This window comes from Montipora capricornis, chromosome 8, assembly GCF_036669925.1.
Source record: "Montipora capricornis isolate CH-2021 chromosome 8, ASM3666992v2, whole genome shotgun sequence".
Taxonomy (NCBI): domain Eukaryota; kingdom Metazoa; phylum Cnidaria; class Anthozoa; order Scleractinia; family Acroporidae; genus Montipora; species Montipora capricornis.
The window spans coordinates 9,189,552-9,214,859 of NC_090890.1; the positions used below are offsets into that span (position 1 = coordinate 9,189,552).

The 25,308-nt window shown below is 38.2% G+C and overlaps 3 protein-coding genes across 5 annotated transcripts in view; 2 read left to right on the forward strand and 1 right to left on the reverse strand.

The window, feature by feature from the left end:
- The window catches only part of LOC138058896 (von Willebrand factor A domain-containing protein 3A-like), a 50,987-nt gene extending 45,373 nt beyond the window's left edge, over window positions 1-5,614 (forward strand). For all 3 annotated transcript variants that reach the window (XM_068904344.1, XM_068904346.1, XM_068904345.1), the window contains 5 exons: window positions 1,553-1,600; window positions 1,673-1,751; window positions 2,266-2,363; window positions 4,006-4,055; window positions 4,984-5,614. In XM_068904344.1, coding sequence (XP_068760445.1) covers window positions 1,553-1,600; window positions 1,673-1,751; window positions 2,266-2,363; window positions 4,006-4,055; window positions 4,984-5,027 — 319 coding nt within the window. In that variant the 3' untranslated portion in view covers window positions 5,028-5,614. The remainder of the gene's footprint in view (window positions 1-1,552; window positions 1,601-1,672; window positions 1,752-2,265; window positions 2,364-4,005; window positions 4,056-4,983) is intronic.
- Window positions 5,615-9,559: 3,945 nt separating this feature from the next.
- On the forward strand, window positions 9,560-17,453 carry LOC138060285 (L-xylulose reductase-like). The gene is made up of 8 exons (XM_068906029.1): window positions 9,560-9,669; window positions 9,915-10,012; window positions 12,474-12,628; window positions 12,973-13,015; window positions 14,816-14,915; window positions 15,884-15,948; window positions 16,636-16,753; window positions 16,869-17,453. The coding sequence occupies exons 1-8, from the start codon at window positions 9,618-9,620 to the stop codon at window positions 16,970-16,972; spliced, it is 735 nt and encodes a 244-aa protein (XP_068762130.1). The 5' UTR covers window positions 9,560-9,617; the 3' UTR covers window positions 16,973-17,453.
- Window positions 16,966-24,416, reverse strand: LOC138060286 (meiotic recombination protein DMC1/LIM15 homolog). The gene is made up of 20 exons (XM_068906030.1): window positions 24,372-24,416; window positions 23,237-23,316; window positions 21,893-21,937; window positions 21,660-21,710; window positions 21,312-21,386; window positions 21,200-21,220; window positions 20,902-20,984; window positions 20,779-20,792; window positions 20,643-20,681; window positions 20,495-20,536; window positions 20,346-20,410; window positions 20,222-20,229; window positions 20,010-20,101; window positions 19,789-19,862; window positions 19,500-19,614; window positions 19,144-19,175; window positions 19,041-19,059; window positions 18,912-18,921; window positions 18,230-18,346; window positions 16,966-17,631 (listed from the first exon to the last, which is right to left on the reverse strand). The coding sequence occupies exons 2-20, from the start codon at window positions 23,294-23,296 to the stop codon at window positions 17,562-17,564; spliced, it is 1,032 nt and encodes a 343-aa protein (XP_068762131.1). The 5' UTR covers window positions 23,297-23,316; window positions 24,372-24,416; the 3' UTR covers window positions 16,966-17,561.
- Window positions 24,417-25,308: the final 892 nt, after the last annotated feature.

Here is a 25,308-nt window from a genome sequence, read left to right on the forward strand (position 1 = left end):
AAAGCGAAAATTGTCATCGTTACCAATCTTGTACGGAGGTCATTGCGTGTGAACATGGAAGCATAGGCGTTTTTTTAAGTTTGCTACCGCATGACCTCATATGAACTCTTGGGATCGCGACACGGCATTGTCTAATGGCGCCTCGGGAGCAAAACGCTGTTTTAATCGCTTGCGATCGAGAACTCTTTGGACGCTCTCGTTTTTGTTATCCATCCCTCCTTGCCGCTTTTAATTTTCTTTTAAGAGACATTTTCCAATTCCAGCCTCTTAGATAGTTCAGTGTTCAGCACAGATACAAGGAATAGAACAGTCGTTTGTCTACAATAGGAGAGAACAGAAGAGATACGTAATTATCGGTGACCACTCAGGGACATTCGGAAAAAACCGAGGGCTCCTTTGCAAGAGTCGAACCCTACGATCTTCCGATAACTAGTTCGGATGCTCTACCACTGAGCTATAGGGAATGATCGGAAAAATCCGAGTGCTCCTTTGCACGAGACGAACCCTACGATCTTCCGATAACTAGTTCGGATGCTCTACCACTGAGCTATAGGGGATGATCGGAAAAATCCGAGTGCTCCTTTGCACGAGACGAACCCTACGATCGTCCGATAACTAGTTCGGATGCTCTACCACTGAGCTACAGGGGATGATCGGAAAAATCCGAGTGCTCCTTTGCACGAGACGAACCCTACGATCTTCCGATTACTTGTTCGGATGCTCTACCACTGAGCTATAGGAGACTCTTGGGAACTAAGCCGTTTAACAAGCTTCATTACAAAAGTACATTCAAATAGAATTAAACTTTTAAAAAGCTTAAACCTGACTAACTTCTGACTCTGGGGGAAAACATGTCCCCTGTGAGGTCATATCAAAAACACAAATACACCTTATTCCAAAATGGCCGCCATTTTAGTATTCTTTTGTTTTCTTGGAAATTGGCCCTTTTGTGCTCGCTTACAAACATAAAATTCAAAATAATATAGACCACTTTCATAGAGCGGTTTTCAATTGAGTGTCGAAAGTAAGTAGCGAATTGCTTTGGTTTATGATTACTTCACTCAGTGATTGGTTCAAAGTTCTCGCGCCATTTTTTCAACCAATCAGAAGCGAAACCAAAACCAATCGTGGCTCGCGCGTGCACATTTTCCCGCGCTTTGTGTCGGCTATATGTAGTTTTGATTGGTTTATTGGATTGTCTCCGTCTTTTTTGATTGCTCAAAGTAATTACTTTGGTTTTGGTTTTACGACACTCATTTGAAAACCGCTCTAAATGGCCACCACCTTTACATTCTTTTGTATTTATGTTAATTAGACTTTGAAACAAAATTCTTTTGAAATTTGCTAGTCGTAGCGAGGCTGGAAAGGCTTATGATTAGCATTAAAACAGAAGAATATTTTATTTTGCCGCCATTATGAAAGAGGTCTATTTACCTTGAACGAGGCCAAAAGGGCCAATGTGCAATCAAACTAGAGAATACTAAAATAGCGGCCATTTTGGAATAAGACATAAAAAGAGTTCTGATCTATATATTTCACTCTTTACCTTTAGCGTGGCCAACAAATTTCTTCAACTGCTGGCATCTCAGACAGGGGGAAGGTAAGATAACTCGTGTGTTGAGCCTTGCAGTATCGGAATTTTACTTGGCTGATTTGTTTCCTGTTTTCACAGGTTTCATCGTTGCCAAGGTGATCCCGATGGTCACATATTTACTCACCGACTTCTCACCGAAGGATTTCGTGAAGACGAGGTAAATCAACTCTTTTGCGAGTGGCAAGTTTTTGTAAGACTGAATTGGCTAATTTTAAAAGTCTGTCTTCCTCGTAACAGACATTTCTTTCACTCTGTCGTCCTACTTTGCTAAGCTTGGCCATAGGATTAAATTCTCACGCTACATTCTCACGGAGCAATCTTGTGTAAGCGGAGCCATTTAATGACTTTCTCATGCGACTTCAACGCACTCAGGGCCGGCTGCATGTATCTGCTTTGTATTCACTGGCTCGTTTAACTGTCTGGATCTCTTAATCCTCTTGTCACAGATCGCTATACAGTCCTTCTTCGTTCTTCGCGCCTTCGTCTTTTTTTTTTTGATTGCCTTTATAAGTTATTCCTTTCGTTTTGGCTTTACGATACCTCCGCCCAGTTACCGAGTTTTGCACTCGGATTCGCTTTGACGTCGATGCTCACGTGAGTTCGGAGATGATCCATTCGTTACCGGCTACGATTCACGATTGTATTTAATACCATCCTACTTTTTCCCTTAGCCGCTAAGTATCCCTGCGTTTGAAGGAGATGATCTTCGTAGACTAGCGAGTGAAATTGCGCTTTGCAGAAAGTTTCTTCTGCAGTCAAGGTCTTACAGGTAAACTACTTTAATTCATTGTTTTCTGAATACAGTGTCATCACACTGTGATTACCAATTTAAGTTGATTCGTGGTTGCACCAATGGGGCATTTGCAACAATCTGGTCACGTGACTGATAATTGGTGAACTTAAAGGTCGGACTTTATAAATTCCAGAAATGGAAAGATTGTGTTTGACTTAGCCAGAATGCAAATTTTCAGAGAAATACCACTTAAGGTAAAGATTTTATGACCATTTAAACACTCGAGAATTCCATACTTTTGTCTACGAACGAAAAGGTTTTGCCCTCCATTGTAATTTTTCGAAATTGCGCACCACAAACAGAGCTCAGATTCCAATTTTTACCATGGGTCAAATAAGCGAGGATAAATGTGCAATGGTGGAAATTCATATTTCGAAGGAAGAGTTTTAAAGCGGTTTAAAAACTTAGAAAATGCAAAGATTGGTATGAAAATCATTGACGCGTGACTGTGTGGCAAAGCGTCCTTTCCCGTACAAATCCTGCCATTGAATTTCCACATTATACCTTCCCAGAAAACTGTAGAAAGGTATACGAAACACTTTATCCTGCTTCATCATGATAACAGTATCAGCATATGTAAAACGAGTTATTCCTCGGACTTTTTTTCAGTTGGAGTATCCTGCTACAACGAGCTAGGGACTGTCATTTTAGGTTAATGCGCCGATGAAATCGAAACTTTAACTCCCCCCCCCCCCTTCCGGGCAAACCCCGGGGATTTGACGGGTAAGGCCTTCCTGGAAGTGTCAGGTTTCAAATGATCTTTTTTTCCGGCGCCGGAGCGAGATGGAAGAGTTTAAAGGAAGAGATAATGTGAGCTATTGGCTTACAAAAAAAGGTCTTCAAAAGTTGTCTTCAAAGGAAGGTCTTTCAAAGTAGTTTTGGCTGCGTAATTCGTCTTTGTCGTACTATAGAGTGAATACAATGTGGTAGGTTTTCACACCCCTGTCATCATTGTTAAAGCTGTACGTTTCTATTAGAGGTAATCAACCGACACTGAACAATTTAAAATACATGCAGTCGTAAACGCTCTAGGCTCAGTTGTTGATACATGTAAGTACACAGTACCCTCGTTAAACAACCTTTGCCGTGTTTCGGAGTTAGAGTAGCTTACACTTGCTTATTCACATTGTCGGACTTTATTAATTAAATAGCAAGTCACTTTTAATAGTTTCAATATTAAAGTTGTGTTTTTGTAGTAGCTCAAGTCTGGTAAAAAGGGTCGCGAAACATGTGTTGGCATACACAAGCTTTCTTAAAGACGACAGAAGCCGACAACGAATGTTCTTTAGTAGGGTTTCACAGACAAATCCGACGATAGGGTAGGTCATTTGAACACCATTTTGGCCCCGAGAGGGCGGGAATTTGAACGATCCAATCTTCAAAAGCTCAAGTGCCAGGGGTTTTGTCGGGGGGAGAGGGGGAATGTTGAAGTTTCGAGTTGATCGGCGCATAATATGGACTACGACCGACCCGGTGCATCCTTATTTGTGATTTAACGGAGTTGCTTTTGAAATTTAAGTGACTTGAACTGCAACAAGCTATAACCAAGGGGTGAACACGACTTAAACTTCAAACATGACGACTCCGTTAAATTGCGATTACGTTGTCTTTTCTACAGGGCTTTGTTTCCGGAAAACCCGAGACAATCAAAGTCGGACAAGTTAAACGGTACGTGTGACAACTGCCTCCGTGCAAAAGTACAACAGCCTTGTCATGAGCTCTTGCGCACGATCGTGAGGAATCATTTGGGACGGTTACGGGAGGGGCTGATATCAGGGTGCATAAGCAAAGGTGTGAAGAGGACTCGTATATGAAAGGCCTTGTAACTAAAATAGAATCTCATTTGATGTGGTGAACCATCTAAGCTCGTAACACATCTGAATAACATTATTTGATTTGAACGCCTATATTATTTTCTAGTATTGACTGGTGCCAATGGATGAAGGATTTTATTAAATTTTCGACCTCGGATATTGCGTCTCTAGCCTTGTGGTGGGTTCACTCAATCTCGGTTATCAGGCCCTTTTTCCGTATGACCTAATATGGAAATAAAAAAGTTGAATAAAATATGGCTTTAATTTCCACGCGTGCTCATGGAATAATTGCTACATGTTATAGACTGTTAAAACTACAGGGAAAAGTGATTGTCATGGATACAAGTGTTTTCTTGTGTGCGCCATGCTTCAGACGTTCCTTAATATCCAAAACAGAAAATTTATACTTGACGGTCTTACTTATGCAAGGAAAGGTTACGTTTATACAAACGTTGGCCGTGTAGCACTTATATTTTAAACAGAGTTAACTAAATAGAGTGTAATGTGAAGTGCTAGATTTCAATCCCATGTGAACCATGTTAGCGTTAGTCTTACTGATGGACTGAGCTACAAGGTCAGACGGGAGCAGGCCGTGGGAACTGAAGATGTTAAAGTTCCCATTTCCATCAGTTAAAGTTAAAGTTCCCATTTCCATCAGTAGGGCTAACGCTGACATGGTTCATATGGGATTGAAATCTAGCACTTCACATTACACTCTATTCAGTTAACTCAGTCTTACTTATGGATTTGTGGTGTTTATGATCGTTTGTTTTTCTTTGTAGGACAGTCAATGTCTCAAAGAATTATAGAACCCAAGTGGAGATAGCCACAAGATGGTCTTTCTGCTACAGTCTTGGCGGATGAAAAACCTGCCGTTAGTCTGTATGTAGGATATCGGTGAATCAGTGTGGAAGGGGAGAGAAACTGCCAACAGTTCGAATTTCTTAACGATTTGACCTGATGATCATCATGTGTCAAATTCGGCATATTGAAGCGAGCACGGTACGAAACCCTTGTTCCACACGGTCGGAATGAACTCGCACCATTACAAACGAATCAGGACAGGCCTTCAGCGACTATAGAAAACTAGAGATGAACTGAGACCTATATGAAAGTTATACGAATATCATGTTTATTTGACGTGTGAAGTGTGTTTGCTTGTGACCTTTGTTGGAGACGATGGACCTTTAACAACATCTGCTTTAGTATTTCCTTCAATACATTTACATTTGTGTCAGTAACTATTGGTTAACGCTTTATGACATAATGTAAAAAAAATGTACAAATGTAAATATCTCAACATTGGATGTGTAACACCCTTTTGTCAGCGTTTCCTATTGATTTTAGGCGAAAACGAAAGGAGAGAAGTAGCACCAGCCTTGAATAAAATCCTTACATAGGATTAGTCCTTCATAAGAGTCTGCCGTAATCTTGTAGTTTGTGACTTTAATTAATACATACCTGCAAGCAGGCTCAACATTGATAGGTTCGTCGAGCGATGAGCCGCCGGCGCGCGAGAAGAATACTCGCTCGATACCCTAAACAAGTATGGCGCGTTTTTAGTGTCAAAATTCAAACGTGTATTTGGCAATTCAAACATTCAATTTAGCTATTCAAACCTTCAGTTTGGAAATTCAACAGTTCAAACATTCATTTCGGCAATTCCAACATTCAATTTAATTGAATATTTGAATGGTCGAATTGAAAGTCTGAATCATGGTATGCATGTTTGAATTTTGAAAGTTTGAATTAAAGAACTGAAGGTTAGAATTGCCAAATTGAGGGTTTGAATTTCCAAACAGGTTGCAATTGCCGAACTGAATGTTTGAATTGTCGAATTGAAAGTTTGAATAGCACGTTTGAATTTTGACACTAAAAACGCGCCATGGACCGTATTCATAAATGGCGGCTAAGTAATTATTCTTTTGTCTTTATGCTAATCATCCTTACTAGCCTCGTTGGCACGAATAAAATTCAAAAGAATCTTTGTTCCAAAGTGAGGCTAGTGAGGATGACTAGCACAAGGGCAAAAGAATAATTTCTTGGCCGCCATTTATGAATACGGTCTCCAAAACAAGTGACCCTGCTCGCAGGCTATTCAATACGATATCGGGAGCCCATGACTAGCCTATGTCACGGCATTTTTACAGACCAATCTATTTTTGGGCATTTCCGCTTTGGTGACGCTATGACGTCAAGTTGGTCTCTTGTGATTGATTAGCAGGCTCCTGCAGAAGTTTCATTCGCGGGAAATTCAATCTAAAAATTAATCAGTCTGAAAACGCGGTGACGAAATACAGGAAAATTGGGTTTTATCAAACGTGTTGATAAAGGTCGAATTACCACCGTGAACGATTTGGAAAGCTGATGTTTCAAGCGTTATCCCTTCGTCAGTGCTCTGTTGTTCGCTACTAGCCATGGGCTCCTGACGATATTCAAATCACGCTGTCGACGTTTCATTGTCGCGAAAATCATTGTCATTGTCATTTCATTGTCACGAATTTAATACGCGGAATACCTGAAAGGTATCTGAGCTTTAATACCGGTAGAATTTTTCCTGTGGGACAAAATCCACAGTAGCATTACGAGATGGGGATTTCATTTGTTTAAGGCAATGTTTTAGGCCCTGTGCAGCAGCAAATTTGACCTTCCTCAAATATAAACTTTTCCTTATGTCGCGTTTTTGTCTGGAAGTCGACTCCCTTGGGAATAAAGGCGTCAAACCAAAAAACTACTTCTCTCTCAGAAACGAAACACCAGTAAGAGATTTGCGTATCACTGAAATTTGACATTTCTAAATCAGTCAATTAATTTGGGTCATTATGACAGTAGGTCGTGGTTTCTATGCTCTCCATTATGATTTTATTATTTCTTGTCGCCGCATTTCATTTTCATAATACTTGCGTTATCCCTCCAGTTTGGGGGGCATCTCCTGCTTAGTTTTTACCTGGACTTCGGCCAAATTTCCACTATTTAATTATGTAAAAGAATCTTTACAGAATTGAGTTGTGGATTTCGTTTAGCCACAAACTAAAAGAGAGATTTTTAACAAGGTTCCTCTCATGCCTAACCTGGTCTCACCACCCGCGTTCGCTTGAGACCAGTTTAACTGATTTAACGCTGTTTCCGGTACCTGCTGATTTCTTCCGGAAGTTGCCGTGCATCATGGGTTGAAAATTCAGGGGAATTAACTCCAATCCCCTTGCTTAAAATCCACGCGCGGATAAACTGTTGCCTATTTGTTTACAATGTTCCCACAGACGAATTTTAACCGCAAATTTCGCTTTTGATGGAGCTCTGGGTTTCTCTGTGGGCTTTATGATAATTGCACGAGGTAAAAAGAGCCATGGCATACCCTAGCTTGAAGCTAAGCTGTATAAATCACCTGCTGTTTACGAAATTCATTCGTAATACCATACGGTTTGATTGAACCCAAAAATTTTACTGAGCCTCAATATAACCCATCAAGTATTTCCCTTGTCTGTGAGTGTATTTAATTAACAGAAGAACGCTTAATAAAGTTGCTGAAATAAAGAAGTAAGTGAAATCTGGAATATCTATCCTGGAGTTTACGACTAATGTACGAAATAGTAACTGGCAAACATTTCTTCAATTGCCGGCGTCAAAATTGTTTCTGTTCTTGCTAAAAATGTTAAGTTCCACTGCAAGTAAGTCCTGTCATAGCAGACTAGATACAGCGCAAAATCGTTCATTATGCTGTGAAAGAGAAGTCTAAATTTCACACTAATAGTACCAAAAATGAATCCCTTTTAAATGAGATAAGTTTTTTGAAAGAAAGATTTCTTCTGTCAGCGAAATCAGGCTTTCACTCCGCAAGTGCAAAGGAAATCACAATCCAGACAGCAACTAAGTTTGCTTTCACAGCAAATCACGGAACAGTGAATAATTCTGCTCACTTAAACAGTGCACGTCAATTCTTGAAGGCCTAAACGTTAAAAGATCAGATCCACGAGTATCCCACGAGATGTTCACCCTGAAAGTAAACACAAGCAAGCCACAACAGCCGGGCGCGTTTGTTATTGAACACCAAAAAGAAAAATCAGCTGTCCTTCGGAAGAAAGTTGTAATTCCTTTTCCATCAGTCTTAGGATTAGAATTTGATGAAAGAAAAATAACTCTGGATACTTCCGAACCACCACAAATGTTTTACAAAAGGAAAAATGAATCTCGAGTAAACTCGGCATGGTCAGAACACTTTGAAAACTTCAATCCTGCAGGTTCCAGTTTGTCATCAACAACCAACAAAACTCGAAGGCAAATTCAATTGCAGCAACCAAACGAAAGCTTCTCCACATTAATCCACTCAGATGGAAATCTTAAAAAAGCAGCTGAAGCGGGAATTCGGGAAACGTATACGCATTCAAGTCAACAAATGCTGGAGCCAGAGGCATTCTTTCCAGTTGCCAAAGACGCAACGTTAGTTCGCTCAGCACAGCTCGCCGTCATGGAACTACTAAAACAACCAGATGGAACCAGAGATGTAACGTGGCTGATAAAAATGTTCAACGGGATCCAGGAACAGTTCAAGAAATCTTTAAGCCAAAGAATGTCTAGTGTTCCAATTAGCCTTGTCGGCAAAGAAGAATAAGACTGAATAAAAGCGACAGTAAACATTCACGAACGCTGTCTTTTTCCTTTTCCGATCGTTTCAATAAGCTATCCAAGTATCTTCCAGCTAATAAAACACGTTCGGCGACCGCCGTAATTCGACATCTTCGAATGGCTTCAGATCAGAGAAAGGGCAGATGGCAGCGCAGATGTCTAAAAACTGACGTTGGAACAAATTCATTTCGCTTTCGACGCGCATCATACGCGAAACGCTCTCGAATAAATGGACCCCTGCTGTGTTTGCGAGTCGCATGCTGATTGGCTTAAATTTGACGAGCTGTCAAATAGAGATCAGCAGGTAGATTCGCGTGTTCGAGATAAAAAAGCAAAGGGATTTTTCTAGTTCTCTAACTATCTAGTTTTTGTAGGAAGCCCATACCCTTTCCTTCATTTTGTGCTTGTAAGGTGATTAGTCATCCACTTTTAAAGGCCAGGTCTCGGATGTCTAAAAGGTGGATAACGATATCCACCGGATAAATAACGATTCAGCGGGTAAACACTAGCAAAACGAGCACTCTTCAGGCTTCAAAGCACTGGTGCCAGACTTCTTGCCTGCAGAGATAGTCGTAGACAAAAGAAATCTTCGTAAACAGAGAGTATCGCTACAGGCAATTCAATCCTTGCTGTGTGCTTCTAACTCTTCTATGCGTCCGTCTACTTCAGGGCCACATGGTATTCCTAATAAACGCTTAAGGAGCGTCTTGTTGGTGTGACTGTACCTTTAGGCCCCAGGACCGCGCGTACATCGGAAAAACTTGAGGTGCAAATAGTGCCCTGAAACATAATTATGGAAATAAGTTTCAAGGGAAAGCGCGCTTTGGTCACTGGAGCTGGTAAAGGTAATTTAATTCTTGTGAGTTTGTCTCAAAATATAGAAGATTATCATTTTGTTTTTTTTGCGCTTTCTCCAATTTTATTACTTAACTGTCACGCCATGTTTTTTGTATTGTTTTAAAATGGCACTCGGTTGAAACACCTATGGTTGAAAAAGGTTCTAACGCAAGTGACAAATACCAGTTTAACGAAAAAAAAATTTGATTTAAAAGTAAATTGTCCGAATAGTTTCTTTTTTGTCTGTCCCTAGGAATAGGACGTAGCACGGCGAAAATGTTAGCAAAGTGTGGGGCTGAGGTCATTGCTTTGTCGCGCACCCAAGAGGACTTGGACAGCTTGAAAGAAGAGGTTTGGTCGGTCTAGACTTAATAGCTGTTTTAAACCAAGTTTTATTTAAGGAAGGACGCGTGCGATATACCGAATCTTTCTCATTCTCTTTCTTGGCTGGTTACGCGACAATCACCGGCTTGTAAAACGACTGCGTGACCCAGCAATCGGAAGTTTGTTTCACATGTCCAGATTCTTATTCTAAAATTCAACAATATTTTGCCATCAAAGGGCCACTTGAGCACTCTTTATGGCCTGTAGTTTTAAACCAAAAGCAAAGGAATCCTCACAACCAATACACGAGGTTCACGCTCTTGAGTGCATCATGGGTAATCAGCACAAGATTGAGAGAAATGCAAAGGTTTGTGGAAGCTGGTGTGGAAGTTCAAAACGATGAAAAGTATTCATGATATGCAATTTTGGTTTTTTTATTTTTCAAAACAAGATATGCATTTAAAGGTGCGGCAGACTAAAGTTGGAGAAAATGGCTGTTGTAGAAATTATTGTATTAAACGAAGTTTCTGTCATACATTTCTTTAATATTTCCAAAGGTTTTCTCTTCACAAAATTGCAGAGAATGTATGGAAACAAGAAAAGCAATATTTAGGAAATCCAAAGAATAGATACCAAGTCCAGTTAAATTATCTCAGTTGTAAACTTGAACGTTTTTGTTTGGTTCATGAAGGTGAAAGTCTATAATGTAGAGTCGTGTACAGTTTATTTTGCTTTGAATTTCCGTACAAACCTTTAAATTTCCCACCATGTTGCCCTGATTTCCCACAATGCACTCAAGAGCATGAAATGGTCTATAGGCCCTTTGCATGACCGTGTCACGTGACCTTGTCAATCATAAAAATGGTCGTGGTACAGAATAGATGCCAGAAATGGAAAGAGTGTAATGAAATTAGTAAGAAAGTCAATTTTGAGGTCACTGCATGACATTTAAGTGAGAGATTTAACAGTGATTTTAATGCTTACAAAATAGACTGAGCTTTATATATAATGTTAATGTAGACTAATTAGAATTACAACAACACAGTTACATGATAAAAGAAGTGAGGTCTGTATCAATGCAAGGTCACTGGTAGCCTCGCTGCCATTCATAGGTTAGGTGAAACAACTGTATTAAGAATAGCCTGTTATACCTAGAATATTCAAACTACGGGATATGTGGGTTTGTGCAAGTGGAAATTGTCAGGAGTTTTTGCTTCTCACAGACAGAAAAAAGAGACCATAGCACACTAAGCAATTAAAACATGTGAAATCTACTCCCAATCACATGACTGTATGAATTGCAAAAAAATCTTATCAGAAATAATAATAACAATTAGTATCACCCAACTAGTGGACTAATGCAAATCCTGCATTTTGATTGGCTATGCTACTAGAGGACTATTAGTAATAGTCCTCGAGTAGCGAAAAGCGTGACGCTTTCTTTCGTTTTATTCCCAAATAAATATTTCTTCAACTTGCATTTGCTAACTTTATTATTGCCTTTTCTGTCCGACTAGTTGGGTGATACTAAAACAATAATTATTAGACCCTCTGCCCTCAAGGGCCACGGCTTCTATTGACCTGTAGCCCTTGCACGGGTCTAATTGTTAATAAGTAGTATAATTACATAGGTGATTATTGAAAGTTCTCTGTGCTGATTGGTTTCACTTGAGGTGATTATTGCATGATATTCACCTAAGCGGTTTTTTCAAAATATCCGCAAGCTGTTTTGTCGAGGTGACAGATGGAGAAATTAATTATTTTGAAGAATATGCATATTTTTATACTCAGGCTCGGTGAATGTCGGTAAACATAAACCGATATTCATCTCGCCTTCGGCAAATAATGATTATTATTTGTTAATTGTTATCAACAAACACCGTAATTGAGCAGAGGGCCAAGGCAGCAAATCAAAAGATGAGGGAAGGGAATATGGCTATCCCCAATGGAAGGTGAAGAATTAGTTGCTATAATTCTTCTGATAGATGAGGGAAGGCATTTGGGCGTGACACATGGATGCTGTCTTAATGTCGATCCGCGCTGAGGACAAACTCTCTTTTTGTCTGGGTCCAATTTAAATGAATTTGTCTGACATCTCAAAAATTATTTGCCCTGGTACATCCCCACTACTTTTTTTACAGCCTGTCAACACTTACAGGAGAGTCATATTTCTGGTGATCGTTTGTCAGATCTGATGGTGATATAGATAGAAACCAGAACTTGTTGATGACGCCTGTCATGAAAACAAAAGAAAGTAACCTGAACTAGAAACTTGTAAGGGTCCGAGGCAGGACAGCAGCTCCTTTGATAAATTTATCCAAGTCAAAATATTTTGTCCTTGCAGGACAAACAATCAGCACTGATTAAAGTAACATGTTAACAGATTTTTTGGCTAAAACATTTACAGTTTTGTCCTCAGTGCAGATCAACCCTAATTTACCAAAATTATGAGCAGAATTGTAAAGCAACTTCTGTTCGCTATTTATAGGAACCTGCAATTCAAACTGTTTGTTTGGATTTGTGGGACATCGGTGCGGCAGTGAAGAAAATAGACAGCCTGGGTGATATTAATCTCCTTGTCAACAATGCAGGGATTTCCATACTTGGTCCCATTGAAGATGCAAAGCCAGATGATTTTGACAAGTATGTATTTTAAATTTGTTAATTAAAAATGGGGCCATGACTGTTACCAATTTCTTGCTGTCAGAGCAATTGAATAAGCTTTCTCTAATTTAAGGTAATTCTTCCGAAGAACAGAGTGGTTACAGCGGCGCTGACAGTAATTGTCATAGAGGAGACGACGGCGAACAAGTTCTGCCTATAACGCGATCTCGAAAGAAGTTGTCACCTCTTAACTCGCCATTGAGGTCACCGCGAGTGCAAATCTCCCCACTGAGGACACCACCAAATTTATTTACACATTTTATTTACTAACTAATTTGTGAAACATGGCCTTTGATTATCTGCACACGTCTTTATTCTGGTAGGATCTTTTCAGTGAATGTAAAAGCACCTTTGTTTATTGCACAGGTATGACTTTTAACCTTGTAAATAACTATTTTAAGAGCACAGCAACTGACATCTCATTAACCAGTCACCCCTGAAGCAGCCATCATTGACGGATAAAATCATTTGGTGTTAGATAACTTGCGATCAGGCCCATTTTTAGCTTCGCCCATATGTTCTCTTATGTTGTGTCCTGCTAAAATTTTTCAAAGTACTCCACAGTACATACCGCAGGAATCTAAAATAGAACGTGATCGCAGGTTTAGGCATTAGATAGAGTAAATTACAAAATAATAAATTAGGACAGTATGCACACTCTCATTGGTCAATAGCTGTGTTTAGATTAGAGTATGTGAACACGGCTGTGACATCACACAAATTTTGATTGGTTATGTGTTGTCAGATGCACATTTTGATTGGCTGGTAGGAAATATGAGCGTGTATCACAAAAATCTGTTTCAATCAAGAAGTAAAAAACCCAGCATTTTCCTTCTTTTGTCAAATTATTTTTTAAGACTGCATCTTGAGTTTGCATAACTGTCTCGAATTCTCCCAACTCCCCCTTGTGTTTTGATGAAGGTCTGTAAACATGGAAAAAGTCCTCTATTGCTTAAATCTATATGTCTCTCTCTCAGGACTGAAAGGATTATTAAAAGGGGGCTAGATGTTTTTAAGGTGGCTCCCTAGAGTATTAATTTTGCGAATACCTTCACTACATGAAGGCACCTGTTACACATTAAGTAAACCTAGTTAATTTCTCTTAAAGTTTTCCCTGTAGAGATATACCAGTCTGGGTACTGATATAATAAGGCTTATTTTTTGGGTGTCATTTTTTGGATTATGGCCATTACCATGGCAACATCACATCAACATGACAGGGAGATATATTCTCATTTTTGACCTAAATTCCTTAATATTTATACTTTTCTTCGGTGAATTCTTTTTATACTTTGCCACATAATTTGTGGAAATGATATTGCCTGATATTTTGAAGTGGTAAAAAGTCAAGTTTTTTCAGACGGCTTTGCCAATATTATGTAATTTGTCATTTTTCTACATTTATAATCGATTAGCTCTGACGGATTTTAACAAATTTTGGGTATTTGATAGGAACTGTATGTGGTTATAACTGAGTCAAATTTTTAAAAAAATTTACCAAAGGGAACGCAAGAAAATTAGGAGTTAATTTTATGGATTTGGTCACGCTGACGTCACAAAAATCAGAAAACACACATGATTCAGGCTTTACACACAATAGTAGTGCCCAGCTTGCGCGCAGCCTGAAAAACTCTAAGGAGCCTCCTTAACCCATTCATCCCTGAAGTGATCTCTACTGATGAGTAAAATTGTTGAGCATTAAACAGCTGGGAGTAAAATCTCACTCTCAGGACTGAAAGGAACAGAGTGGGGGATGTCGAGTCATCTCTTTTACAGGCAGGGTGATCCATTTGAACAACAGTTATTTAAGCTCTGGTATCCATAGTTTCCCTGCAAATATATAACCAGGATGAGAGTTCCTTTACAAGGGCTCTTTTGGTCTGGTGATAATTGGCACATTTAAAAAGAAAAAAAGAATGTTTGTAGCAGTAAACAGATATCTTCAGGCCATAATTATAATAGTAGCGTCATTACAGTCAGCAGTAGGCAACATAGGCAGTCACAAGAAATTTAAAGAAACCAAGGATAGAATGGGACTCAAAATTACTTTACAAATTGACCTGGCCAGTACGATGAAAAAATTTGACAGTGAATTTAAGATATCAAGATCCCAACAGCTAACTTAAAGTTTTTTCTGATGATATGAAGATTTCGTAACTGTTCTAGGCTGTGGCCAAAAAGATGATTGCTGGACACTATGGGGGAGCAATAGTTAATGTTTCCAGCCAAGCTTCACAAAGGGCTTTGAAAGACCACACTTTGTATTGTGAGTGTTTTTTAAGTTATAATAAATAAATTTTAAACCCACTCTTGATTGATTATCCTGTGACACCAACTGTCCTTAAACACAGAAAAGTCTTCATGTAGAAGATCACTTAAAGTAGCAGCTCATCGGGATTAGAGGATAATGATATTCTGTGAACAATATTCCTAAAGCCTAAAGAGTCGTGAGTGTTTGAGAGATTTTGCTGCCAGGAATAGAGCAGTTTTCAATTGAGTGTCGTAAAACCAAAACCAAAGTAATTACTTTGGCCAATCAAAAAGGTCGGAGACAATCCAGTAAACCAATCAAAACTCGAAGTAATTACACGTAGCCGACACAAAGCGCGGGAAAATGTGCACACGCGAGCCACGATTGGTTTTGGTTTCACTTCTGATTGGTTGAAAAAATGGCGCGAGAACTTTGAACCAATCACTGAGTGAAGTAATCATAAACCAAAGTAATTATCTAATTACCTTCGACGCCCAATTGAAAACCACTCTAATAGGTCGTGCTCTCTGATTTGAGGGCCATATTGTATGTTACAGCCCACCTGTTTACAGTTCAATTTATTCACAAGTTGAAAAAACATCATGGAGCTGCAATGTACATTACAGCCTGAGAAAAGGAGGTTAGCAAGATACTTGTTATATCCAGAGGTCTTTCAATAAAAAATTGAAAATTAAACTGGAAAAAAGCAAGGATCCTTAAATTACAGTGTTACCTGAGAAAATAAGTTTGGTAAGATATTTACCGGTTTTATAAAATTAATCTAATTCTTTTAATCAAACAAAAAATACTGGTAGTTTTGAACCCTTAGAGTAACGTGGGCTTCCTGTGTGATATGGTCAAGTGATGAGGTGCTTATTATAATTATGTGTTGCCCACAGAGCATAAGAATGAGGTTTTTTACCCAAATTTAATTTGACTTCAAGGCCCTATCCTTTATCATTGTTGTACTGATGAATACCTAGGTTCTACAAAGGCAGCACTGGATATGCTTACGAAATCTATGGCCTTAGAGCTAGGCCCTCATCAGGTCAGTGCTTTATTTTGTTCTTTACAATGTGTGCATGTACATGTATTTCACATACTTCTTACAAACTGATTTTGAGGGTTGCACTGTTAGTAATGGCCCACATTTTTTTCCATGGCTCTCAGGCCATGGAATAGACCAACAAAAACAAAGATATACATCTCTTAATAAAAAAAGTCAACTGAAGTAGGAAAGCACCACATGAAATTTAGGGGGCCATTCCGTAGAATACAGCCTCCTGAAATTTATAGACCTTTTTGCAGATCTATGTGGTGGCCATTTTGATTTCTATTGTTTCAACTAGCTATTATGGATGCCCAGGGGCAAATACATAATTATTAAATTGCTCCCTGAGCATCCCATTATATCTTTGAAAACAATAGAAATCAAAATGGCCTTTGTGTCTGCAAGAAGGGTACATAACTATCTGAGAGGTATAATTAAGATTGAATTTAATATTATCAAAGATAATTGGTTGACAAAAAAAGTATTGTTATGTTTTGGACACCATTTCGTTTATACTAAGATGTGGGTGAGAATGTCAGTAATGTTAGCAGAGAATTAAAGACTGACTAGTAACTTGTGAAAAACGTAGAGTTTATTCTTTGTAGATGGGAAAATCTCCAACCCCTGTCACCTCATACCTTTCCTAGTAGACCTTAACTCCTAAGTTAATTGCTATAATTGCAGATTAGAGTGAATGCAGTCAACCCAACTGTTGTCTTGACTAAAATGGGAAAGTTAGGATGGTCAGATCCTTCTAAGGCAAAACCAATGCTTGATCAAATACCACTTGGAAGATTTGCAGGTAAATAAGAGTCAAACTCAAAATGAATGAAAGTCAAATAAATCCCACCAAATGAACTGAAAAAAAACCTTTAACAATGGCGCATAACTTGACCATGAACTGTTCTTTTTTGTAGAGGTGGAGGAAGTTGTTGATGCCATTCTTTACCTATTGAGTGACAAAGCCAGTATGATAAATGGAGCCGTTCTACCTGTTGATGGAGGATTTCTTGCCCGATAGTTCAATAAAATTAGTATTTTATAAGTTAAGGTATTGTTATGGGTTGGCTATGAATCACATGATGCATATGTCTTGCTGATGGAACTTTAATAATATTATTGTAAATGTTAATTGTGTCATTCCATGATCCAGGTTGCCTCTATTGTTGCAGAGGTGTTTAATGGTCCAGATACCAGCTGGTATTTTGATAAAAAAAAAGTACTAGTGCTGAAAATTGACCTGGGAAATTCAAGTGCCAGACTCGTGAAAATGCAGGCTAAAATGTACAGATTCTGACAGGTTTGAACCTTGCTTTAACCCATTGACTCTGTTAAGTCTTGCTCTAAGGAGTCAATGGGTTAAACCCCTTTAGATTCCTCTTTGTACACCCTTCCTACGAACCTCACCAGGAATGCTTGTAATGTATAGGTAAGCTTTGGTAATGTGCAGGCTTTCTGTGTTCATGTATAAAAATAATAAATAAACAAGAATCAAAATTGAATATACGAGAGCTCTGATTTTAGGTCAAACATGTTTATCTTCACAAATTAAATAAGAACATGGAAGGAAATGTAATCAGCTGAGGATTATCTGTCTCTGCTTCAATATGTCACTCTTTTGCATCAGCAATCCCTCCAGAAGTGACTGCAAAAGTTGCTTCATTTTCTGGAAGATCAGGACTGTATGAGAAAGCAAAAACAGAGAAAGATGAAAGATCAGATTTATCTGAAGCCTTGTGAGCTGAGCTGAAGAAATTATCACATTGACCCTAGGAATAAATCTTACTAGAACATATGGGTTGTCATGGCTTTTATCCCAGGTTTGGCACTGATCCTCAATCATTATCAGTAATAAATTTGTGAGAAAAAAAATTCATTATTACCGGTAATTCAGTAAGTTGACAGGCAACAGGAAACTCAGTTTTCAGGTCACATTTATACCCCTGTAAACCGAATACAGTTGATATTCTACCATTGTTATAATATTCTGTATCTTAATTACAGAAACAGCACTCTGGAATTAAGACAATTTCCCGATCTTATCTTTCTATATCATGCATTCATTTCAGGAATCAGATGCACTCTCATTACATTTGTAGATAATTAACACGAGCTCACCATGGTAGGCTATCAACCATTAAAGATAAAGATAGATAATGATGTGAGAATGGCATAAAACAAACAAACATGCTTTTGGCTTTTGGTCTAGTTAAAAATGAGATCAGTGCATTGTTATCAGGTCATTAAAACAGTGCTATAGCTATTAATTTTATCGTGCCTGTCATATATCTTGGCAATTCTTGTCTCTCCTCTGCCTTTTCTCAAACTTATCCGAGTTGTGGATGCATGAGCCAGTATATGTCCACCAATTGGTTTCTTAGGATCAGCTTGAAAACTGTATAGGGAAAAAGAAAACATTTTACTCCCTGCAGCTAGAGTGGTTTTCAATTGAGTGTCAAAAGTAATTAGAGAATTGCTTTGGTTTTGCATAACTTCACTCAGCGATTGGTTCAAAGTTCTCGCGCCACTTTGGCAACCAATCAGAAGTGAAAGCAAAACCAATCCTGGCTCACGCGTGCACATTTTTCCGCGCTTTATGTCGGCTATGTCTAATTACTTCCAGTTTGTAGATTGTCTCTGTCCTTTTTGATTGGCCAAAGTAATAACTTTGTTTTTGGTTTTATGACGCTCATTTGAAAACCGCTCTATTAGATAACGGTAATTATATTATTGTTATCTAATTTAGCTGTAGGGAGTATTATTCAAAAGAGAGAAGTGATCATTGTACTTATCTGGACAATTTCAGCAATTGTCTCTCATAGAGCCACCTGAATTTTTTAGGTGTCTATAGCCTGCCCTTCAAATAATTATACAGATTACGGAGTATTATTGTTAGGATTTCGAGAACTACAAATTATTTTTTTGTTACAATAATAGCATTTTTTTGAATGTTTGTGTACCTCATCGTAGCTGTTCATCAATCGAGGTTGATCAGCAAGCCATGAAAAGGAAAATAAAAATATGAGGTGTGCAGTCATCCTTGATTTAATTCAATGAAGGATGTGAAAACAATGCTGGTTGATACTAACCTCCAGGATCTGCTGTCATCTGCAATTTAAGGAAGTTATGTCAGAGGCACATATTAACCCATGAGAAAGTAAAATTGAGAAATATTGGTAAAAACTTTTATACCTGATTGGTGATAAAAACCGCAACATTGAATTCTATAAACAAGGATTAAAACTTACAGGTCAGAGAAGCATTAGCAAGAATATTTGTTAGAATACTGGTTAAGAACTTACTTACACTCCTTTGAGCACTTCTTAAGAAGAGAGTCATAACGACTTTCAGTTACTTTGAACACTACTAGAAGAGTTATAACGACTTACAGTTACTTGTGGAACTATCAGTAAGTAAGAATGTATGATTGTATGACCAAGTCCGCATAATTCAAAGAAAAAACAAAAAAATTGAACTTTCGGACAAATTAGTTAACAAGAAACTATAATCGTATTTTTGTGTTCAATCCGTCAACTGTTTTCTCTCACCCTCAGATAATTTTTGCAGTCTTGATAACATCTGTGCAAGTTTCTGTTGCCTGTCTGCCAGTTCCCCTCTTCCACAAAAGTCAACTCTAAAGAGTGCCATTATGGAGTCGATTATCTGATGCCAACAACAGACACAGGTCAACTATGCACATAATCCAACACATTCAGCAGTTATAACATAAGATTGTATTACTTGAAATACAACTCATATAGTTTGTGAATTCGTTTTATCAACTATACTTTATTAATTAACTGAATTCAAGAGGAATGTGTGTTATTATTTTTATACCATCAGCTTGAATACTCCTGGTTCGTCATGGAACTTCGCTGCTACACAATCCATCAGCTCATACTGGTGCTCACCTACCAAACATATTATATTTAGTGGTGGTAACTTTGATGAATAGCATGCATCTCTTAACTCATGTTTTTGTTGTTATTAAGTTGAAAATGGAGCACTTATAGGGTGAAATTCCCTCATTTGGTCTGAATTGTAGAAATGTGACTTACTTGTGTATGCCCTACAGTAGAGCACATTATCCAGCATTGCATTTTGGTCTAAATTAAATCTGTCTGCAATTTCCCGAAGGCGATCAGGTCGGCTATTGTCAGTAAAGGAATCAATGTTTTACTAAAATTAAAATGTATTTTTATGTTTGTCTCTTCATTGTCCGACATCACATATCATAGTCATTCTACAACCGTCTATTCTTTCAGGATACAAGGTGTTCTGTGAAATAAACCAAAAATATACATTATTTATAAAGGGCCAGAGTAGAATAAAAAACAATCACCATTGAATTTTACTTGACATAAATAATTATTGAGACTAAATGATGAAAGCACCTCTGTATCAATGAATATAACTTTCCCTCCTGTATATCCATTTGCTCCTGGCAACTGTGCTGAAACTGACAAATTGTATTTTATTGCCTTTAGACCTTCTGAATCTTATTGATAAAAGGATCAAGGTTTTTGATAATGTTGAAACTCACCGCATAGAGTGTGAGACAGCTGAGTTTTGCCTGTCCTGAATTCTGTTGAAAGATTTATTTAAGTCAAGCTTGCAGATCATTATTTACTGGTCATGAACATGAAATTGTTGTGTCAATGTTGCACTAGAAGAGCTGTAAGTTTCCCTACCTCCAAACACTTCTGTTATTGACATGCTCTCTATTCCTCCTATTTAGAGATGACAGCCACATTGAGGACATAAGATTACAGTTTAGCAAACACTATTACTTTATGAAGTCTTAAAAGAAAGAAAGTGGACACTTGCCTCCAAGAAGTTTGCTGAAAAGTACAAACATGAAATTTTTAGTGAATAGTGTGACATATCATGCAATCACAGAAATGAATTGCGTTCAGTAATAACAACTATTTCAATAAATAGTTTTCATACTCAAGTTCAGCACTTCCACTAGAAATCCGAAAAACCATTTTCCTCATGTCACTGTACTCAAGAGCTGTTACAAAACCAGCATTCTGCAATAACATTGGAGAATACCATACCACATCGTATAGACAAAAATATGTTAATATTCAAATTGAGGTTCGTTTGAAAATGGATACAACCCTTGATAGAATACTTTTGGTAGATGACACATCACATCACACAACAGTAGCTGATATGCAAACATTTCATATTCTACTTATTAACACATCCAGTAACTATCAAATAACCAAAAGCTGATACTCACAGCAAGTTTGGCAGAAGCTTCCTAGAGAAAGAAGAGGTTTTAAAAGCATGTTAAAGTCAAGTGGTAATAATCAAGAAGAAAAACTGCAATACAATCCCCCAAAAAACTTTACCTTAATTTTCTCCATTTTTGCTTCGGATATCCCCTTTATCTGACACATCTTTCGTTTTGTTGTCATCTGGACTCCCTATTATAATTTTTAAGGTTCATTTCAAAATTGAGCTGGGTTGTAACAATTTGTTCTTAGGTGTCTCACTAAATGTCTTGACTAAGGCCCGTTTTAAACGTCGCATTTTACATGTGCCGAATCCAACGCAAATGAGCGAAAATAATAGGTTTTTCTCATTTACATTAGATTCGGCACATGTAAACTGCGACGTTTAAAACGGACCTAATATTGTTCTAACTTTGAAGAGTTTTATAATGCATTTTTTAAGGGTAATCTCAGGAAAAATCCTACCTTGATTGTACAAATTCCAGCACTTTTTAGCTTCTTTATGTCTGCAACGTTCTGATAAATAAAAAACGTCCCTTGTACTTTGTGTAACATAAACACCATGCATAAGATGTAATTTCAAGCAAAAAGTCGAATGGGAATTTAATACGTACCAAAACTGTTCGTTCACACCAAACACATTTAAGACATGCGTTTAAGGATATAAAAAAAATGCAACTACCATAATGTATACTTACTATTCCATGGTTTTGTAAGAGGTCAATATCTTGATAAAAGGATTCCTAAGTTGGAAGGGATCACAGTGCTTCAATGAGGATCGCGAGTCAGCAAACTAGTGTCGCTTATTTATGGTAAAAGCATTGCTCCCTTGAAACCGGAGATATAAGTGCCGGCTTGATTGAGCCTTTTGGCTCGTAAGCAGAGACTTTTATTACTCCCTTGTACTTTTTCAAAATGTTGAAGCTTTGAAACGTCGCTTGGTGTTTTTCTCCCTAGATCATGTGCAGCTTTCATTGTTTGCACCGCGTTATAAAGAAGGTTTCCTTTACTTGATTTCATATGCAGAGTCATTTGAGGACAATAATTATTGTACTACAGTTATTCATTAATGATAATGATCATAATAACTTGTAGCGGTAATGCTGCGGTAATCCTTTAAAATCTCTTGCAAACTTAAAATAATTTTATTTTTGTCAGTACATATCCAGTTTGTACGCTATGTATATTGTCACTGTCAAGAAGAGGGCTCTCTCAGGAGTATTGGGTATGCGACAACATTGACCGAATGCAAAAATGGCAACCAACAAATTATTCTTTTGTCTTTGTTTTAATTAGCCTAACTAGCCTCGGTCACACGCGTAAAATTGAAAGAATTTGGGCTGTAAAACGAGGCTAGTTAGGCTAAAAAGAATAATTTGTTGGCGGCCAGGGTATGTTTTTCGGGATTTGTCTTAAACTGGGTTAAATGATCACGATGGGTTAAATGTCTTAAACAGGGTATCAAAAATCGGAATTCTGTCTTAAAATGGGTACGGAAATCAGCGATATTTGTCTTAAACAGGGTCATGGTATGAGGGGCCGCGCCGCACCTCCCCAACCAGGGATACATCGAGTACCCCCCCCCCCCCCACCCCGGGGCCTGTGGGCAGCTGGACATGTAACTCGAGACTTGGGTAAAAAACATAGATATATTCCGGCGGTTTAGTCTGTCTGCGCATGCCAGGGTATTGGAGAACAAGGAAAAGTATCAAAGGAAACCCATGGAACACAACTTTTTCATAAATAGAAACATTTCTTGGGAACTGAGGGAGCGCAAGGCTGGCAAATTTTTTTGAAGGCAATTCTACCTGAAAGAGTGGCACAAAGGCCATGCTCCAGTTGTTCGAAGGGTGGGTAGCACTATCCACTCGATACCTCAATTGGTTTTACTAGTGTTATCCAATGGATAGTGTTGTCCACATTTTGAACAACCGAGGCCTGACGTTTTGTAATTTGTTCAACAGAGTATTGAAATGTAGCAACTGAGCTAGTGAAACCCCACAATTATTTTGAAAGTATCCTTGGATTAGCCCTATTCATACCTCTTCTTGATCGCTAAATCCTTCCTCCACTACTTGATCACCAGCAGCAGATTCCATCATCTTCCAAAACTTGTTGTTTTCTTAAAGATAAACATGATGATGATTAAGGTGTCCTATTTAACAAATTGCACCTGGGAACGGTTCCTCATCAGGGCCATCAGGAATGCTGCTTTATTGTTCACTTAGACAGTTAGCAACTGTCAATCGACACTTATAACTGTCCAGTTATAAAAGAGTCGAGTATTGATGGACAGTTGTAAATGCCTTACAGTTCGCTTAGACGGTTAATAACTGTCAAGCGACACTTAAAACTGTCCGACAGCCGAACGAGACTTAAAATACTTACTTTTTTTCTTTTTTATTTCAATAGTTTAAATTTAACAAATTGAAGAACTACACAACCCGTATATAGCAAAGCTAATCGAGGCGATGTTTAACTTTAATACAATCAAATAAATAGTAAATCAGGTAAAGAAATTCCATGTATGCAGGATTGGTCTATAAAAAAACCAAGCTAAACTATTAAGTCTTCTAGCCCCGATTACTGTCCAAAACAGTGTTACTGAGAGTTGAATCAGAAACAATTTCAAGAGAATGCCGGCCACAGAGTATTTTTAAAATCCTGTCTGGCTGCCGGACATCTATTGTAGTCTTGTAGACTCTTTGAATTTTGAATGTAAACCAATGGGATGAGTTTCAAATTTCGCTTGTTACGATTTAAACTGGAAGAAAGGTTGCCCATTTTGCTCTAACGAACTCTATCCCAACTGCTTCGATTAGATTTGGTTACATTTCACTTTCTGCTGAATACAGCATATTGAAGAAAAAATGAATAAATTAAGTGGTAGATAATTTTCGATTTAATTAAGTGGTCACTAGAAGCCTATTCCCCTTTGGGGTTAAATGCTTTTGTGGTCACTTCAACAAGAGAATACTATGTACAGAAAACTTAAATCCTCTTTGCTGTTTTCAGTACATCATATGAAGTTTTGAAGATGATTTGTTTTGAACCAAGTTAGTAGTTTTGCTTTTTTCCGGGACCGGCAGGTGAAAAACAAATTGAGTTATTTCATGAGCACCAGCTATTCAGGCTGATCAAAAAGCTTTCTAGAGAGAGCGAATAAGGAATACTTACCCAAACAACTGCCCCGAAAGGAACTTTGTAGAGTTGTGCAGTGTGAAGTCAGTGTGAAGTAACTTTTCTACTAGCACAATGCAACAAAAATCTTGACGCTTGCAGAGAATTTCCCGCCGAAACTTTCCCGCCATTTTTTCAACGCGCTGGTGCAGGCAGCAGACGCTGCAGGACCCGCGTTGCAGTGTGTTTTTTGTTTCTTTTTTTACATTTTTGAAATGCGTTGTTTCGTTTATCGGGTGACATTTTCACAAAGTTGGACGAAAAGACACAACCTTGCACAACACGCCCCGAAGTTGGAAAAGTAGGGTAGTTTTCTATTATTGACCGAATGCATAAATGTATTCTTTTGTTTATGTGCTAATGAGACTCACTAGCCTCGCTCTCAAGCAACGTTTTTTTTGTATTTTATACATGCATACGAGGCTAGTGAGGCTAATTAGCACATAAACAAAAGAATATATTTTTGGCCGCCATTTATGCATTCGGTCTATAGTCTCTTCAATACACTGTTAAATGCAATTAGGTGGTCGGTAGTGGTGCTGGATTTCTTTTACATTAATACTTTGCATAACGATAACGATGAAAGGATTTTAAAAAACCCTGAGCAGACGAAAGTGAGAAAAAAGTATTTGATCAAATTTGGCCTTTTCGCCATCGTGATCAGCGATCTTTTTCCCAAGCTTACACCTGTCATCCATAGCCTTTAATTAAGGCCTTTTATACTAAGTACGTCAGGGACGAGATCTCCTTCGTCGTCGTCCTAAGTTGATCAGGAGTTTCATTTGCCGTTTCTGTTGTCCTGAGATGTTATTAATAGGGGTCTCGTTGATCCTAAAGCATTGTGACTAGCCTTCAAAATATTTTAAGGAGGATAATAGTCGTATAAGTCACATTTCTCACGCTAAACGAGGAGATCTTGGAGACGAATGCTCTG

What these genes read in the sequence shown, in the direction of transcription:
- LOC138060285 (XM_068906029.1), top strand. Translation starts at nt 9,618, where the DNA reads ATGGAAATAAGTTTCAAGGGAAAGCGCGCTTTGGTCACTGGAGCTGGT. An exon ending in GGTCACTGGAGCTGGTAAAG is followed by an intron (nt 9,670 to 9,914) that starts GTAATTTAATTC and finishes GTCTGTCCCTAG; the next exon opens with GAATAGGACGTAGCACGGCG. An exon ending in AAGCCAGATGATTTTGACAA is followed by an intron (nt 12,629 to 12,972) that starts GTATGTATTTTA and finishes TTATTCTGGTAG; the next exon opens with GATCTTTTCAGTGAATGTAA.
- LOC138060286 (XM_068906030.1), bottom strand. Translation starts at nt 23,296, where the DNA reads ATGATGGAATCTGCTGCTGGTGATCAAGTAGTGGAGGAAGGATTTAGC. An exon ending in CTACTGTAGGGCATACACAA is followed by an intron (nt 19,863 to 20,009) that starts GTAAGTCACATT and finishes TATGTTTGGTAG; the next exon opens with GTGAGCACCAGTATGAGCTG. An exon ending in ACTGCAAAAATTATCTGAGG is followed by an intron (nt 19,176 to 19,499) that starts GTGAGAGAAAAC and finishes CCTTGTTTATAG; the next exon opens with AATTCAATGTTGCGGTTTTT.